We start from the raw sequence: 18,914 nt of genomic DNA, 5'->3' as shown, positions 1-18,914 counted from the left end.
CACACAGCATTGTCGCCTGTCTCATACAGAGAGGAGTTGTATATTTGCACCACTGAGCCACAGCCCAGCTGTCTGCAGACCACAGAGGCCTCTCTGTAGCCCCAGGAGTGCTGGAGGAGTGTCCCCCAGGTGCTGTTGTAGTGAACCTCCACCCGGCCATCACAGTGACTCTCTCCTCCTGACAGCTGGACTCCACCATCTAGAGCTGACAAGGATGAATCTAAAAAATAAATGAACATCACGTTTTATTGTCAGTCAGATATCAGTACCATAAAACCAGCCCACGGAGATGGAGAATTTGTTTTGTCCAGGTGAAAGGATGGAAAATTTGTTCATACCTGACTGATTTCATCGTTATCTTTTGGTAAAATTAACATGACACATCCATGTGTTCAACCTCAAGAAGCATTGTTTTTAAATAATAATAATATCACTTTATTAACCCTAAACAATTCCTTGCATTAGGAATTATCTTTTCACATATCCTGCTTGCTCTCCATGAGACACACACAGACAGGGAGAGAGCATAGGATCTGCCATTGTACAGCACCCCTGGAGCAGTTGAGGTTACAGGCCTTGCTCAGGAGCCCAACAGAGCAGGATTCCTCTGCCAGTCACAGGATTTGAACCAGCAACCTTTCAGCCATAAGCACAGATCCTTAGCCGCAGAGCCACCACTCCACCCAATGTTAATTATTAACAGTTTTTCAACAAAATGTTTGGACATCATGTTTCATTTATTGGATGGCATTGTGGTGCAGTAGTTAACATTGCTTGCCTCACAGCACTAATGACCTACATGTTCTTCCCATGTTCACATGGATTTCCTACCACAGTCCAGAAACATTCTGACAGGTTATTTAGATTTTGGGATAACTGCCCCAGGTATCGGTGTGTGTTTGTGTCTGTGTGTGCACTGTGATGGACTGGTATCACTTTCTCCTGTTGTTTGCTTGGGTAGGCTCCAACTCTCCCATGACCCTAAATTGGATGAAGCTGTTAGAAAACGGTTGGAATTTCAATTTAAAAGACAATTTTTCACTAGGATCCAACAGATTGGGGGATGCGATGGGGGATGCCAATACATGTGTTTGTGAACTTCTACCGCTGCACTATCGAGAGCGTCCTCACCAACGGGATCACCGTGTGGTATGGCAACACCTCTTCGCGAGAAAGAAAGGCACTGCAGAGAATGGTCAATATGGCCCAGAAGATCATCGGCTGCAGTCTCACCGAGATTAAACAGCTCTATGAGGACCGCTGCCGTGGTAGAATTCTGGCCATCACAGAGGACAGTCACCACCCAGGGCATGAGCTCTTCACCCCACTGCCCTCAGGCAAGAGATATAAGAGCATACGGACACTTACCACTAGATTCTTCAATAGCTTCTATCCACAAGCAGTGAAACTGGCGAACACATTTAGCCATCCCCCTCGGACCACACCCACACCATCACCATCTACCTCATTGTAATTTATTTATTGTACGTCTCCAGTCATTGTTTACACGTCTGTATTGTTTACATTCAAACTGCCTGCATGTTTACTTGCACATTGTCTATTGTTTGTTTGTACATTGTCTTGATGCACTGTTTGTACTTTGTTTTGTTTTTTTACACTTGTTTTACAATCGAGAGACTTTCTGTAAGTAAGAATTCCATTGTACCAGTACCGGTTACATATGGCAATAAAGTTCAAGTTCAAGTTCAAGTTCAAGATTGATGGAAGTGGAGCACCAGCAATGTGTCAAAATCACATTTACATTCTGCATGTAATGGCTGCATGTCCCGAGTTCATATATTTTTAGTAGTTAACATGTTTAATTATCAAGATGTAAATTGGTTTGATGGTTGCATTCTCACCAGAGCAGATGACTCCTGCGTCCTGTCCATGAGAGCACACTGCTCTCCCCCATGAGGAGACAGAGCAGTTTGAGAGACGGCTCTCATTCCCCCTGCAATCAAACACATCAGCCCATACTGGTCCACTGCCCTGTCCAAACCAGGCCTGTCCTGGTGTTGCTACAGCCTCCCCACAGCCCAGCTGCTGGCAGAGAACACTGGCATCTGTGAGGTCCCAGCACTGATCACACACTGTCCCCCATTTACTGTCGTACTGCAGCTCCACTCGTCCAGAGCAGGAGTCCGAGCCGTTCGCCAGCCTGAACCCTGTGTATCCTGCAGATAGGAGAGAACTTCATCAGCATGACACCATAACAGGGCACATGAAATACAACAATAAAAAAAAAATCAATAAGATGAAAAAACTGTAACATCCAGCTCTCAGTGACCGAGAGACCAACAGAAAGCTTTGACTAAGAACAAATATTGTGATGCCATGTTAAGGCTTCTTCAAGATGTGTTACTTTTTATTTTTGCCAAGCTTTCCCAGCACCTAAGATAGTGATGTGAAGCTCACAGGAGACAATGTGCTCCCTGCTCCAGGCCTGATGAAACCAGGAAGGACAACCAGGAGAAGAAGACGCAGAACAAATACTGCCCGATCATCAGCCTCCAAGCTGAAGGCTTTCACTTTTATTTTTCATCACTACAACCCCAGCCTTAGACCTGAAGAAGAGCGTTGTGTTATGCTCCCACCTAGCCTTCCCAAAACTTAGAGAGTGTGCAGGTGTGCCCGTTGTGGCTAACAATGAGCCGCAAAAAAAAACAAAAACAAACAGCACTTGTGCCTGTTTTTGAAAAAACAAACCAGAGTACTAGTTTATTTGACAATCTCAGATACAACGTTAGTTAAATAATATCACAGTTATATGCGAGGTCCTATCAGTAAGAAAAATTTAAAAAAGTAACTAGCTGTGAACCTGAAAACACAACAAACACAAAAAGAAAAGTCTTCGGCTAACTCCCTGTCCTAATCTGACTCAAAACAACTAAAATTAACAAATCCAAGACATGAATAAAAATAAAAACAAAAACAAAGTCTCAATCAAATAATTTTCCTGGACACTGGTAATCTATTTTGCTCCTCATGTCTCACTAGATCTCTCATTTACCTATATATAGGCCAACTGGAGGTCCACAGCTGATATTAATTAAGATGTGACCTCCAGGGACACAGGGACTGTCCAACATCAGTGCTACACTAGTCCTACACAAGTCTCATACACTGCCTCTGCAATACCCACAAATACTCACAAATACTACAATACTCACAAATGACAACAACCTTGCCTTTAGTTAAGTGATCTTATCTTACCTGTGCAAGTGAGACCCACAGCTCTGCTCTGGGAGCAGCTCTGCTCTGGCCTGGCTGCAGTGGGGCAGTGCCGTAGCTTGGACTCTTGTCCTGTACACTGGAACTGCTCTGACCCGACTGGACCCTGGCCCTGTCGGAAATGAGCGCCTCTGTGTATCACCGAAGGAGCCCCACAGTCCAGCTCCCGACAGACAACCTCTGCATCCTGCCAGTCAAAGTCAGAGTCGCACACTGAGGTCCAGGTGTTCTTGAGATTCACCTCAACTCTCCCAGAGCAGAGACTGTGTCCGTTCACCAGCCTCACAAAACCTGCAATAGAGAACTACAGGCTGTCAGTCTGAGCAGGTAATCTCTCATAGTGCAGCTCATTGCTCACTGCCACTGAACCTGGTGCCTGTGAGAATTAAACTTACTACCCTATGAAAATAAACCAACTTCATGTGAAAAAATAAATATGATAGATTCTCAATTTAAATCTTGACTTCTTATTGTTCCATTCATAAACAGATTTACACCTACAATTTGGCGTAGAAAATTACATTTTAGAAATACATACACTATTACAATCAATTGTACAATAATGCAGAGTGCTTTCAATAAGAATATAGATAATAGGATAGATATAGATAAAAAAGTAGATAATAGGATATAAATAAAAATGAAATGAAAGAGAGGAGAGTCAGAAGACAATCTGAAAGGTCAACATCAGATAGTTAAACCAAAAAATCTTTTAGGGCTGAATGTTGTTTTAAATTGATTGTTTTCCTCCAGAAATAATGTAGATACATGTACATCTAATAATTGTAGATGAATGTTAAACTCTATTAAGATCAAAGACTCTAAATCATCAATCTCCACCTCTGTGCTCTAACATGTGCCTCCAAAGAAGGTGTTCAGTGCATCATTACCTTTACGCTGGGGCAAATACAAGATATGAAAATCAGAGACACTAAATTAATCAGTTTGTGTAATACTACAAATCAAACTATCACCCTCATTCCAGCTGTTCCACATGTTCATAGCAATAACCACAGTGCTGAAGATGCCACCTGTGGAACACATTTGACTGTAGAATAAGTAAAAATAGAAACTGATCACAAATCCATCCATCCATTTTCGAACTGCTTCTTACAATTCATGATTCCCAGTGTAGCTAGGGATGTAGACTTAATAAATACAGAAGAAAAAAAAACTGATCCATATCACCAAATTCACAGAAGCAGAATGGCATGTCATATACTCAAAGAAAAGATTCCCCATTGCCTGGCACTGCTGAAACAGGACTGTCTGACCTGGGCACTGACACACACTCTGGACAAGACCAGGACTGTCACAGCCTGGCACTGCTGGAGCAGGACTGTCTGACCTGGGCACTGACAGATACTCTGGACAAGTCCAGGACTGTCATAGCCTGGCACTGCTGGAGCAGGACTGTCTGACCTGGGCACTGACAGATACTCTGGACAAGTCCAGGACTGTCACAGCCTGGCACTGCTGAAACAGGACTGTCTGACCTGGGCACTGACACACACTCTGGACAAGACCAGGACTGTCACAGCCTGGCACTGCTGGAACAGGACAGTCAGACCTGGGCACTGACACACACTCTGGGCAAGACCAGGACTGTCACAGTCTGGCACTGCTGGAGCAGGACTGTCTGACCTAAGCACTGACAGACACTCAGGACAAGACCAGGACTGTCACAGCCTGACACTGCTGGAACAGGACAGTCAGACCTGGGCACTGACACACACTCTGGGCAAGACCAGGACTGTCACAGTCTGGCACTGCTGGAGCAGGACTGTCTGACCTGGGCACTGACAGACACTCTGGACAATATGACAACACACACTAGCTGAGGGCAAGACACAGTAAAGAGAAACAGACCCTGAGGAAGTATAGGCTCAATTACCGAAGCTCACTTCTATTAAGATTAATAGAAACAGTATTATTCTTCATGTATTTACAGTATATATTGGCTACAGACGTGTGCATATGTGACCTTATTTCAGGTACATTGCCTACATATTATTTTCTAATTTGTAAAGGGATGAGCATGTGGAGACAAGACAAGATTGTGATTTCTGTCAAACCCATGAAGATTGATCTGCCATCCTCAGTCACCTGTAAGGTGACATTTAAAATCAGGAAGCAGTTCTCCCAGATGAGATGGGAGCAGAAGGAAGGGACTGATCACTTTTGAGAAAGATATTAAAGAGCTGGTAAGCAGCTTAACTGCCTGTTGTATTCCTTCATGTGAAGATGCTCATTCAAATGTTTAGCTTTATTTTTTTTGTTTTTGGGTTGTTTTTATTGTTCTGTAAATAATTAAACACTACTTTGGAAATTAAGGCTTTATTTGTGTTCATCCAAATAGCTGCCTGTATACAGCAGCTGGCTTCTGGGTTTGACACTAACTTACAAAGCGTTTTTATTTTCTGTAACCTCAACCCTGGAAAACATAAAACAGAGGGAGAGGGACATTTTTCCTTAGAGAAACAGATGTTATATCAGATTTTTTAGTTATTTTTTAAGAATGTGAATGTATTCATGATGTATTTAAAACATTCCATACTCTATGTACACTGAGAACTGAGGGCAAGTTTGCTAAAGGATTGTAGGAATATGGAACAGGTTACCAGATATCCCAGCTTTCTTGAAGAAACAGTGGATGAGATCCTTGGATCAATACTGACTACCAAATGGACCAGGAAGCTGAGAGATCTCCTCTACTTTGTAATAGATTACATTTTGAGAATACATATCAGTCATATTGTTTTTATTCTATAGTTTTTAGATATTGTTGTAACTAATTTGTTTCACTCAATCTCACAGAATGCGGTCATTGTTGTTATGTTTGTAAATATATCAGAGAAAAGCAACTGATGTTCAATGTCAATGCTGTAATTCTTTGATCAATACAGCTCTTTGAATCTGAATTTAAATAGAGAAAAGGGAGAAGTAAGAGAGACACAGCAGAACTGTAAGTGAAAATGATCCTGATGAATTACAAGGAGGACAAACTGGAGTTTTCAAATCAAGACTAGAATAAATTTGTTTATACAGATCTATCGGTCACATACTGTAAATTTATTTGTAGATTTACAGCCTTATGATCAAACACTGTCCTTTGGCCTCTTTATTGGTCAATTGTAAAACGTAACAGGAATCATACAGGTGGGGTTGGGGGTTTCAGACAGTTTTCAATATCTTTTCTACACACTGCAGGAAATACAATCCAGAAGGAGAAAAGACACACAGTGACTTTGAGGGGTGCTGTCACAGCTCTCAGCAGGACAGGAGCAGTAAGAATGGGAGGATGGACAGATGGATCATGATAATGGACTCTAGATAAATAGATGAGTTTTAATTCTCCTCAGTGCTGGAGACTGGAGAGAGTCTGCGTCTCTTACCTGAACACCTCACTCCAGCATCATAGGAGGAGGGCTATACTGCTTCACTTCTTGTTTTCCACAGTCCCTCAGCGCAGCCTCTGACCCCTTGCAGTTGACCCAATTCAGCAGGACTGATCCAGACCCTGGTCCAAAGTGAGCTCCTCCTGGTGCTGAAACAGCAGATCCACAGCCCAGCTGTCTGCACACCACTGCAGCAGCATCCAGATCCCAGCCAGAGTGACGTACTGTCCCCCACTCTCCACCATGATACACCTCCACTGTCCCCTCATAGGGACTGGCTCCATTCACCAGCCTCACATCAGAACTGCCTGGAGAAAGAGAGATAAATACGCATGACTATGACTACAGAGGATTGAGACTTTTTCTTCCTGGGTATTGGGAGCTATAGTCCCTATAGTGGACAGGGGACATAAAAACCGTAGTGACTATGGCTCTCAGAACACAGACATTAACCACTGTGCTCTGAGAGCTGTGATCAGTACATTGGACAGGGATGTGTGATGTCAGAGTTCTAGGACTTGTGTTCCTGGGTTTCTGGAAGCTGTGGTAACTGCAGTGGACAGTGACTGTGGAGTCAGAAGCCTACATCACTGACACATGGTCTGTTGTATCTGTGTCTCAGGTCCTATATGTAAAAACTGTATGATACCACTGGCTGCTGCCTGCTTGTCCATATAAGGTAAGAGATATAAAGTGAGATTTAATGATGTGTCTCTTTACTTAGTGTGTTGTATTTGAAAGTGAGACCTTAGAAAACACAAAATAGAAACAGTACAAAAATGTTCACAAACAGATAAGTGCTTTATAGATTGTGCTTAAATATACCATTAATGAACCATTATCTAGTTAAAATATAACTAGATATTTTTTAGATTAAACATTCATTCACTTTCAGTTTGCAGTATGTAATGTTGTTCCCTTATATACTGTAGTACAAATCATTTTTAATACTGATTTTTTACATTCAGATTTTTTTTCACTTAACAAAGTCTTTTCAGCTTATAGATGTTAATATATGACTCACAGAATGAATTCCATTTAAAACACAGCATATTCCAAATGTATAAGATAAGTTTATTGTATGTTTAACTAAAATATGTTTACCAACCATGTTCTTGTGTTTTTGTCCTGAGACATTCTGGTCCTGATTCTCAACTGGTGGTGACAGGCAAATTAAATATTTCACTTGTATAATATTAATTAAATATTCAATTTTCATTATCCGGCTTAAAAACTTGCATTTGAGTATGCATTTTAAATGCAGACTCCACAGATTGACTGTTTTATCTGCGTCTTAGGTCCCAAACATAATAACTGCATGGTAACACTTTGTATGTATGTGGTAGAGATGAATCAGTCTGCTCTGAGAGTCACATTTGAAAATGAAAATGCAATCAGTACAATACCTTTATAATAAACAGATGATTTACATACTATACTAAAATATACATTAGCATGTACAGTACCTACTCAATTTCCAGTGAATATTTAACTAGATTTGTTTTTAAACCTTCACATTCAGGAATATTTGGAATATATATTGTTTCCATTATATATGACAATTCATTTGTAGTATCGATTTTGCTTTACATTCATACATTTCTTTTGCTCTGGAGACATGTTAATGTGTGCCTATTGTATTTTTAGCATTTACCTGTTAACTAAGTATACTTAATTTTCATTATCCAAACTTGCATTTTCATTATGAAAGCTTAAAACACTGCATTATTTATACATTATACACTCCAAATGCACACCACAAAGAAAAAAAAAAACACTTATCACACACATCGCAATATAATAAAAAATAATACCCAGCATACAGTTAAATAACCTCAAAACACAAAATGATTAAGCTATCATTGAATCATCAGTCAGATACTGTATAAACATATTTTCTACACATTATCCTTTACCTTTACTACAGTACAGCCTCTACGTGTTAAATTATTGTTGTAACGCCTCAGTGACTAATAAGACTCCACTTTCTAAAAATAATTGATATTCTGCTTTTTCTGAAGGAGTAAAGAATGCCACCTTTACTATAGTACAGCCTGTCCCTTTTAATGTCTAAACACAGCAAACCTGGTGTACATGGTGTACATCAGACGTTGCGTTTCTTTTCTTTAAACCACATGAGACAAAACCACACAAGACAATTTTCCTGTGAGTCTGGTGTTGAGAGGAAATGGGGCTCCTCTGTGTAACCTCTGTGTAAGCTCCTCAGGGCTATAAACCGGCAACCATTAACACATTTCAGAAGAGACAGACGACCCCAGTGATGGAGCTGCAGGAAGAGGCTGTCCTGACGTCTGCTGTCTCTAACACACTAGAGATGAGGAGGTCAGAGCCCCCAGATACACCAGGAGGCTGCTGCAGTGGTGGGGGTGTTAGTGTGAGGAACTGGGACTTGTCCTCCTTCTGAACGTTCATCAGACTCCATTAACTTTCCGGTCCCCCTGTCTCTCTTAACCAGCTACTGTCTTAAAGTGTTAATGTTCAAAATAAGCAGCTCTCTACACTGTAAAAAAACATAGCTGTACTGTATCTCTTTCATATCCCTCGATCACAAACAATTGTCTTCCTATGTAATATAGCTTCCTCTAAAAAAATACTCCAGGCTGAACAAATCCCATAATCCCAAAGGAAATACCTGCAATTAAATCTCACACAGACACAAGACAGGAACCCCAGACTGTCTGAACACACAAAGAGGAATAATGGCAGCAAAATAAATGGTTCTGAAAAACAGGAAGCTGTAAGACCAAACTAGGGGCTCCTGTTTCATGAAATTACTGTATATAACTAAAACAACAATGGTGCTGACTGTGTTTCACTGACAAGACTTTCACTAACAATCTACTTTTCTAGGAGAGTCAGTGCTATGTAGCAGGACTTGCGTTCTGTACTGGACAGTATTATCACTCTGCCCTGGTGGTATCTGTGTCCAGTAACACCCCATAACAAAGACAGGCTTCCTCAGTAATTAATTTGACAAGATTCTGTGATAAAACTATCCCAGTCTCTAGAAATGCTGCAACAATTATCTAAATATGTCAAATAACCCCTGGCACAAACACACTACTTAATAAAAAAGGTAATTAATAGTCTTCTTATTAACACAGTATGCACAGAAAAGTTCCTACAATTAAATTACTCCACTCTACAAAATGACATAACTACTGTATTATCCAACCTTAAAATGTCCTTGGCTCAAAATACTCCAGTCTTTTACAACACATTTACCTCCAGTGATGTCCCAGTCTCTGATAATTCTCTATTTAACAAACATGATATCAATGATACTACACCTGTGTGACATAATTATTCAGGCTAAAGATCTCACCTTCAGTAGAAATACTTTTCTCTTTCATAAGAGTTCTATCTCTAATTAAGCCACAGTCTGTAATAATAAAATGGAATCTCAATAATACCTCAGTCTTTAACACACTTAGCTCTTTACATACTGTACATCTGACAGTAATAATAAAATGGCTGAGTCCCACTTACTGGCTGAGCTGTGCAGCACCAGGACAGCGAGAGAGAAGATGGACAGGCAGCTCTCCATTGTCATCAGGACAGAGCGCAGCTGAGACCCCTGTCTTCACCCCTGAGCCCACAGGGCAACTGAGCTACTGCTCCGCACCCTGGACCCCCAGTAACAACACAGCCCCCCGCCCGGCCAATCACACACAGCACTGCCTTTTCAGACTGACAGCAGGAACCTCTCACACAGGCGGGACGGCCAATCACACAGGGCCCTTTCAGTCTTCTCCATATATATCAGAGACACATCACTGTTTCCTCTCCCAGCAGCGCGGAGGAGAGGAGAGACAGGAGCAGCTCTGTGTCTCACTGGAGGAAACACAGATACAGATACAGATACAGATATGACAGACAGCAGGGCTACAGTACAGTCAAATCTCCACCAAACTTTGAGGTTCAATGAAAACTTAAGCTACAGTACTAAGCAAATAAAAAATATGAAATACAATATAAGCATATACATGAGAATTGGATAGTTCTAAAAAAAATGTATTTTGATCATAATAATTATGATATTAACTATTCCCCATCCAAGCACAGAAATGTATAAACATTGCCAACCATTCAATTAGAATTCCAAGCATTCTGGGAATAAAGCACAGTGCCCACCAGAATAACACAATCCAGCGAAGATACCGGAAAAAAAATCAAATTGGAATATCAACCTCACTTTTATTTTTGGCACAAATAATTTCCATAGCTGTGCTGGTGACAAACGGGGGCACTACAGTTTACTTTTCAATTACCCACTAAGGATAGCAGATCACTTCTTCTTCTGAAATTCTTATTTCATTAGACTATAATCAGCCAGTATGATTTTCTCAGTCTGATATCCACGTGACTGAGGGAGCTAGAATATCCCATTTTAACAATAGAGTGAGATCTTGTCTTGACATATTTATTAATATCACAGACCTCTGAGTGTGTCTGAGGACCAGTACAGGGCTGTTCCTGTCAGAATGGAGGCTGACTCTCAGAGCTCCAGTGTCAGTATGAGGAGAAGCTCTCAGACCTGACTGCTGCCAGAGCCTCTGAGCCTGAGTGGCCATGATCACTGAGCTCCTCAGCAGCTGAGAAAAGCCTCCTGTCTCCTGTGGTCACAGTGTGGTGTGGTTTAGTGGGGGCACAGTCTTCCTGCTATTTGCTTCCTGTAAATACACCTAATCTCCCCTTCAAATCTGTCAACACATGCTGTAATCTGCCCATCTCTCTCTTCTCTTTAACGTCATCCTCTTTCACATGCTAACTGCATTGGCAGGTGATAAGCAGAAATGAAAAAAAGTATGAAAAAGTATTTTTCTCCTTCTTGTTTTCTTATTTTCTTCTTGATCACACACATATAATATTGGCTTTTCTTACATAAATCTCTCTAACTGCCATTACATCATATTCAGTTTTTCCTTTTCTTTTTGATTACAATGAGCAGCTGGAGTAGGATCAATTATGGCTTTAATAACACCATTTGGTTCCGCTTAGAATGAACAAGGTGTTTACTGCTTTTATGAAGCAAGTTGTCTTATTTTATATTTCGTTAAGTTCCCCATGTAGTTGTTCAAAAATGATTTTCCAGAACAATCGCTCATGTTTGAACTAACGTCCTTTCACAAAATTCAGTCTAACCGGCTCATGGTGTACATGTCATCAGGCTGGAAAGAGAAGAAAAGAAACGGTGACACCTCTCTCCTTCTGTTTTCAGCCTGGAATAAACCTCTACTGTGTTCCTTTGCAGCCTACGCATGCTGACGCAGCTGCCCTACTTGAATTAAATGTCGTCGTGACCGGCATTGTGACGTCACACTGGGACGATGCCGTTAAACGAAGTGACTCTGGATTCTTGCTATCAAGCTGTTTACAGCTCAGCGTTACTTCTTAAATGTGACTTCTTTAATATTAGATTCACATGTGAGTCTTCAGTCTTAGCTGTGTGCATTATCTAACTGCCCCTCCCAAAATTGCGTTCTTTGTCCCACGTAATCCCAAATGATTTCCGCTGTTTGGTTTAATTTAAGTGAAAAAAAAAGTTTTCCTCTGTGTTTCGCTTCGCAAAGAAAAGACCAGCTTCGCTGGCTGGAACATACAGGTGACGTACATGTGCCGTCTGTGTTATTGTGACACAAGTGTTAACCCGCTTTGTAACAGCTGACACGTCGAATGCTATTGGCTGCACATATATGAGTGAGCTGTGAGGACAAGGCTCTTATGACACATTTGTTTTTGCAGTTAATGATAACTGGCACATGTTTTTTTTTACAGTACCTAGCGACTCCAGACTCCTAGCGCCAGATGTTTCCGCATAACCGATAAACTAACCCCTATGCCCTCAGCCTTAACTGGCTCAGGCTGTGTTCCCGTTAATCAGTTGCTGCGGAAAAAGCCATGAAGGTCTTTGCGCTGATGTTTCTCTGCTGCAGGGATCTTGTCCATGCGGGTGGGTGCCAAATGTTTTGCTCTTCAAGAAAAGCAGCAAGTTTCAACACCAGCGGCACTTTGGGGGAAATTTGAAAAATTCCCGGTCTGAGTGTTTGTGTCTGTGTCTAAATAATAGACACATAATTTGTGAATTTTGGTAAAACGCCAGGAAATTAACACATTGCAGGTCTTTTTGTCTGTTTCCAAAATAGTAACACCAGCTGTCAGTGGGGAGGATAGCAGAGGGAGGAAGCAATGAGGATAGTTTGGCCAGTTTGGGTTACAGCCCTACTCTTTTTGAGTAACACCCTGTGGTTTTTGATCATCTCTTCTGAAGCACAGCATCTTTTTACAGTGTAGTATCCCCGTCACTATACTGGGGCATTAGGTCCCACACAAGATCGCAGGGTGAGCTCCCCCTGCTGGCCCCACTAACACCTCTTCCAGAAGCAACTTCAGCTTTCCCAGGAAGTCTCTCACCCAGTTACTGCCCAAACTCATACCTGCTGAGCTTTAGTGGGTTGCTAGTTGTGAGTTGCAGGGTGATATGGCTGCTGGTGTTTTGTAACACTCTAAACACCAGGTTGTTTTGTAGAGCGATGAGCAGGGGGCATGGCTTCTCAGTCAGTTAAAATGTTCTTGTGTCCTGGAAAAAAAAACATTAAGTCACCAATGACTGGTTAACATCCAGTGGTCCAGTTATCAAAATAGGTCGTAAAATCATGGAAGCACCGATTTGCTTAATGACCACTTGATGGCGTGTGTAAAAACCGGTTAACAGCGCTAGTCTTTTTTTTTCAATGTAACACCAGTCTAAAAATTGCTGCTGTACATAGGTGCTGTGTAGCTTGCGCCCTTGATTTTCTGTTTTAAAAATAAAAAAAAATCCCTTTTCCTCTTCATTCCGATAGTTACAATTCTGACAGGCACAGCAGTGTTGGGGTCTGAGAGTTGGAAGTGAAACTCATCAGTTGGGCTAACAGCTCAGTTAAACGGTTCATATTAAAATGGCCATTAACCGAGTTGAGCTGAAATCTACAGTGACTATATTCTGTTTCTCTATAGATTCTATATACGCCACTATCAGATACACTCTTGCACTGTGCTGGGAATCGGTTCAATTACAAAGAACAGCATAGTGTCCAGCTGGATTTTCAGACATGTTGCAGATCAGGTTGGAACGATCTCTCACTCTTATTCCCTCTGGTTAATCTGGACTCTCCAGATGGGCCAGACCCAGAGTTAGTGGTCAGGGGGATGGTGGGCACTGTCCAGTTCATTCTCCTGTCCTTGTCCTGTTTCCAGACTCGCACTCCCTGTGGTATTTCTTCACTCTCACGATGGGACAGACCCAGATGCCGGAGTTTGTGGCTGTGGGAATGGTGGACGATATCCAGGTGGAATACTACGACAGCGAGATTGGGAAGATCATCTCTTGACGACACTGGCATCCAGGCTCCGAGGTCGAGGAAGCCACGAACAAGGTTCATTCTATGTGGAGTTTGCATGTTCTCCCAGGGACTGCATAGGATTTTTCGGTCTGGTCCAGTTTCCTCCCCATCCTGGTAGCCTGGTTATATTATCACACTGACTTTCCCTCAGACGCCACAGGCCACAGTTTGGAAAGGGATATTTGCAGAGGTGCCTGATCTGTGCGTTGCAGGTCAACGGACCTACCAGGCAGTGGCTGGCTGTGAGTTGGGCGATGACGGTACGGCCCGAAACGAGAGCTGGGACGCTTACGATGACCAGGATGTGGTGGTCTACAACATGAAGAGCCACAGCTGGACTCTGCTCATCCCACAAGTAGTCATTGATATGGCACGGCTGCAGGCCACTAAGTTCTTGACAGAGAATGTCTACCAGCCACTGTGTGGCCGGATCCTGAAGAGCTACCTGCTGCAGGAGAGGAACAGGCTGATGAGGAGAGGACAGCTCTTTAGTCTATGTGTATTTCCTCTACAAGTGGCCAGAAACATCCTGAGCTGTTTCCACACTGTAGCACTCTCCCAATGTTGGTGTACTGTCCATCAATTCCCTAATGGAGTGATGATGTTGCTACATTTTTTTTTCCGGTTTCTTTGCTGGAATGTGTTATTCTGGTGGGCACTGTGCTTTATTCACAGAATGCTTGGAATTCTAATTGAATGGTTGGCAAAGTTTACACAGTTCTGTGCTTGGATTTGGAATAGTTAATATCATAATTATTGCTACTGTGGTTTGGGTCAGTGAGCAACAGACAGCAGAATGACCCAGATAGTGGGCACCCCTTTATTTGCATGGCTGTGGCCACACATAGAGGTCAGTGGTATCAGGGCATTAGGGATGTGTAAAAGACCAGTAACAGCTGCCAGTGCGTTTGCTGTAATCAGTGTCCTGTATTTTTCTCTCTTTTCTTTACAACTCAGCATCAGGGCTTAAAGGCAATGTGAAATATAACTGGTAACTGATACAGGGAAGCCAAGGTAGGAGTCATATGATGACAAAACTAGTTACAGTTCATGCATTAAAATAATGCAAGTTTTTTTTTTCTGTACAGCAGAAAGGACAGTTAAAGAAACCTGCAAGCAAGACATTGTGGTAGTCACTGCCTGATGACATAAAAGATCAACTTTCTATGTAAAATACTGTTACTCTTTATTCCCACATGTTGCAGTGAAGCCCAAGGTCAGGGTCTTTCAGAAGAAATCTGGGGTCTCTGGGGGGACAGAAGTGGTCTGCCTGGCCACTGGCTTCTACCCCCGGGCCGTGGAGGTGACCGTGCTGAGAGACGGGCATCCCATCCCAGAGCAGGAGCTGAGAGGGGGGAAGGTGTTGCCCAACGGAGACGGGACCTACCAGCTGAGGAAGAGCCTGAGAGTCAGTGAGGAGGAGCAGAGCGAGAGACGCAACTATCCCTGCAGGGTCCAGCACAGCGGTCTGGACAACAAGATGGAGGTGAACTGGGGTGAGTGAGAGAGAGACCTATCCCGGTCTGGTGATCAGTGCTCTCCTGCACTGTCAGTCTCCTGGATGACTGGGACTTTGGCACAAACTCTCAAGACCTGCACTGCCAGGCCAGACCAGCAGGATGTCCTGAGAGACGCACTGGTGTGTGGACTGTGATCAAACCTTCAGAATAAGAGCTATGTGAACAAGTAACACAGGAGAGTGAACTACTGAAGCTGAGAATCAGCCAGGAATCAATTTGTTTCGGTGTCGATGTGCGGTAAAAAATGCACGACACTTCTCACAGAAATAGAAGACGATGTGTGAGAGAGATTCTCCACAGTTGGATCTCTGTCCCTAAAGACAGAACAGACATTCAGCTGTTGGGCTCAGCTCTGCAGGTTCTTGTTTGACATTGTGACAACCCGGGTGTATATACCAATTCAGCCTCATTCTAGAATGAGCACAGAAAACACTGGATACTAAATCACACACAACGAAACAGACACATACTGTACTCTCATCAAGAGCTCAGTCGTCCCTCTACAGTGTTGACAGATCCAGAGCCCGACGTGAACACTGGGCTCATCGCTGGGGTGGTGATCGGGGTTCTGACTGTGGCTCTGCTGCTGCTCGTTTCTGCCTTTGTCCTCTGGAGGAAGAAACGACAAGGAGAGAGAGGTGAGAAGATCAATATGGACAGCAGACATAAGAGATAGGAGACAGGGTGAGACAGGAGAAAATGAAAAAAAAAAATTTGGGGGGGAATTTCTGTTGGATCTGCAATTAAGTTGTTGCAATGTATCTGAGTTGCTTATTATTATACGCAGGTGGGGTTTCATCTGACAGTCCATTAGCTACAACACAGCTCAGATTAGAGCACTTCACTGCTGTCTCACTAACACTGATCTGTGATTTGACATCCTAGGAGCCCAGAGTCCCGGCTGTATGAGCACTGAGGTCAGATACACTGCAGCCCAGGATGACTGTGATGAGTCCTGACAGTGGGAGGCCTCTCTGACTGTAGGAATGTTATGACATATAATGTAACTATTGTACAATTGCCCGGCAACACAGCTGCCAGCTTGTTGCTGTAAGATAAACACAATAAGTTGTGGGAATGGGGAACAAGCTGCCCAGCCATGTGGTGCAAGACCATAGCCCGGCTTCTGTCAAGACACAACTGGAGGAGGTCCTCTAATCAGGATAGAAGGCTCTTCTCTACACAAAGGGTGGTGGAAGTGTGGAACAAGCTGCCCAGCTAGTTCTCTCTGGGCTTCTGTGTGACCTTCTGACCTCTCCTGTTGTGTCTTGCAGGAAAAGAACAGAGCAACACTTTTTCCAACAGCTCTGGTCCCTGAAGAAGCTGTACAGACAAGGCGAAAAACTCTACATTGTATGGGCAGAGATGTCACAAGGCCTACATTATTTTTTGAAGGATATTTTTTAAATATTAGATATTTTTCATAAGTAAAATGCATCTGACCGGACTGTATTTCCCTATGGAACAGGACATAGAGCACAGGCAGGACAGCGGCAGGAAACCCACTGGAGAATGAAGGTCTGCGTGTTGTACAAGGTGTACTGACACTGTTTGGTCACCGGGAGGCACTGCAGGGGATGCCAATTCAACACCACCGGCCCTGAGCCCCATGATCCAGGTGTCGCTGGTTCGAGCCCGGGTCTTGTTATGAGCCCCTTAAAAGCAAAGGCTTTAGGGGGTAAAGAGCTATGAATCTGATCACCTAAATTCTTAATTACTGATGTGCATAATTAGGCATTTTTACCCTCCTGGTAAGGTCTATGATCAGCAGATGAGACTGCAGGAAAAATCCTGCAGGATTGTGTCTGTGACACCCTGGATAGCTAACCTCTTTTATACTCTTTTAAACTTAATACTCTTTTATATCTTAAGCTAATCTGTATTCTGCCATACATGGGTGTATTCTATAGATGGCTATATCCTATTGATGTACTGGATTACCTCCTGTTACAGCCCAGGTACTATTGGAACTGAGGTGCTATAGGACTTGATTCTCATTGGGCCACCGCTCAACTCTACAGGTTTTTAAACCATGAAGCCTTGATTACAGTATTATAGGAACAAGTAATAGGTCTATTCCATGCTGAAAAGAAAAGAAAGAAAACACATCGTTTGGGCCGTTGAGCCTTCTGACACGTGAAGAAGGCTCCACGGCCCAAACGATGTGTTTTCTTTCTTCTCTTTTCAGCATGGAATAGACCTATTACTTGTTCCTTTGCAGCCTACACATGCTGATGCAGCTACCCACCTGAACTACTACAGTATTATAGGGTCTGTTTTCAACTTGTAACCTAATTAGAGTCTTAGTTTAAGCTAATTAGACTCTAAGTCTCAGTATTATATTTAAGAAAGTCAATAAAAGCTCTGATTCTCTGCATCACTGGCTTGGTGCGTTGTCGTTATTGAAAAGACAAGAGTTCTGGGGAAGCCCAGGGTTCGACCCAATGAGCTGATCAATACAGCTGATCAGAAGAAAGTGTCAAGATGGGTCCTTTGTCTTCACAAAGACCAGTAGCTCTGTAACGCAGCCAAAACCAGCAGCCATTTCACTCTGCAATTCACAACTGGCAACCCACTGAAGCTCCGCAGGTGTGAGTCTGGTCAGTGCCTAGATGGGAGACCTCCTGGGAAAAACTAAGGCTGCTGCTGGAAGAGGTGTAAGTGGGGCCAGCAGAGGATGCTCACCCTGCAGCCCATGTGGGTCCTAATGCCCCAGTAAAGTGATGGGGACAATATACTGTAAACAGGCACTGTCCTTCAGATGAGATGTAAAACCGAGGTCCTGACTCTCTGTGGTCATTAAAGATTCCAGGGTGTTTCTTGAAAGGAGCAGGGGTGTAACCCTGGCATCCTGGCCAAATTTCCCATTGGCCGCTTACCAATCATGGCCTCCTATTAATCACCATCTATGACCTGGCTTCATCACTCTGCTCTCCTCCACACTGATAGCTGGTGTGGGGGGAGCGTTCTGACGCAGTATGGCTGCCTGTCGCATCATTCAGGTGGGACTGCACACTGGTGGTGGTGGGATTCCCCATTACCTGTGAGCGCTTTAAGTGGAGTGTCCAGAAAAGCATTTCTTATTATTATTACTGAACTTGAAGGTACTAATATGTACTTCTGTGCCTGCAGGCCTTGTGGGTTTTATGAGAAATTGGTCCCGCTGAATAAAAAGAGGCTGTTTTGAGAAACAGGATGCAGAGCGGTTGCTAAACAAGGTGAGGATGCAGCTGTTGAGCCGTTGAGCCAGTTACGTCAGAAACACGCATTGCTGGGCAGGGAGCCCGCTCTCGGCTCCACAGCGACCCCCAGTGGACAGAGAGGTAAGGTGAAACCCCAGTCCGGCTTGAAGAGGA

General features: G+C 43.1%; 1 protein-coding gene and 1 long non-coding RNA gene across 2 annotated transcripts; one reads left to right on the top strand and one right to left on the bottom strand.

Moving 5' to 3' along the window:
• Positions 1–6,846, bottom strand: LOC138242920 (uncharacterized). The gene is made up of 4 exons (XR_011191795.1): positions 6,630–6,846; positions 3,217–3,525; positions 1,863–2,177; positions 1–220 (listed from the first exon to the last, which is right to left on the bottom strand). It is a non-coding gene; the product is annotated as an uncharacterized lncRNA (long non-coding RNA).
• A 5,708-nt stretch (positions 6,847–12,554) lies between these two features.
• Positions 12,555–16,876, top strand: LOC138243395 (BOLA class I histocompatibility antigen, alpha chain BL3-7-like). Its single transcript, XM_069198959.1, has 6 exons — positions 12,555–12,606; positions 13,893–14,024; positions 14,251–14,535; positions 15,244–15,534; positions 16,074–16,196; positions 16,833–16,876. Exons 1-6 carry the CDS (start codon positions 12,555–12,557, stop codon positions 16,874–16,876), a joined length of 927 nt encoding a protein of 308 aa, XP_069055060.1.
• The last annotated feature ends 2,038 nt before the right edge of the window (positions 16,877–18,914 follow it).

This window comes from Lepisosteus oculatus, chromosome 14 (assembly GCF_040954835.1).
Source record: "Lepisosteus oculatus isolate fLepOcu1 chromosome 14, fLepOcu1.hap2, whole genome shotgun sequence".
NCBI classification, from domain to species: Eukaryota; Metazoa; Chordata; class Actinopteri; order Semionotiformes; family Lepisosteidae; genus Lepisosteus; species Lepisosteus oculatus.
The sequence above is the reverse complement of the archived record's forward strand: the minus strand, read 5'-3'. Positions and strand labels throughout refer to the sequence as shown.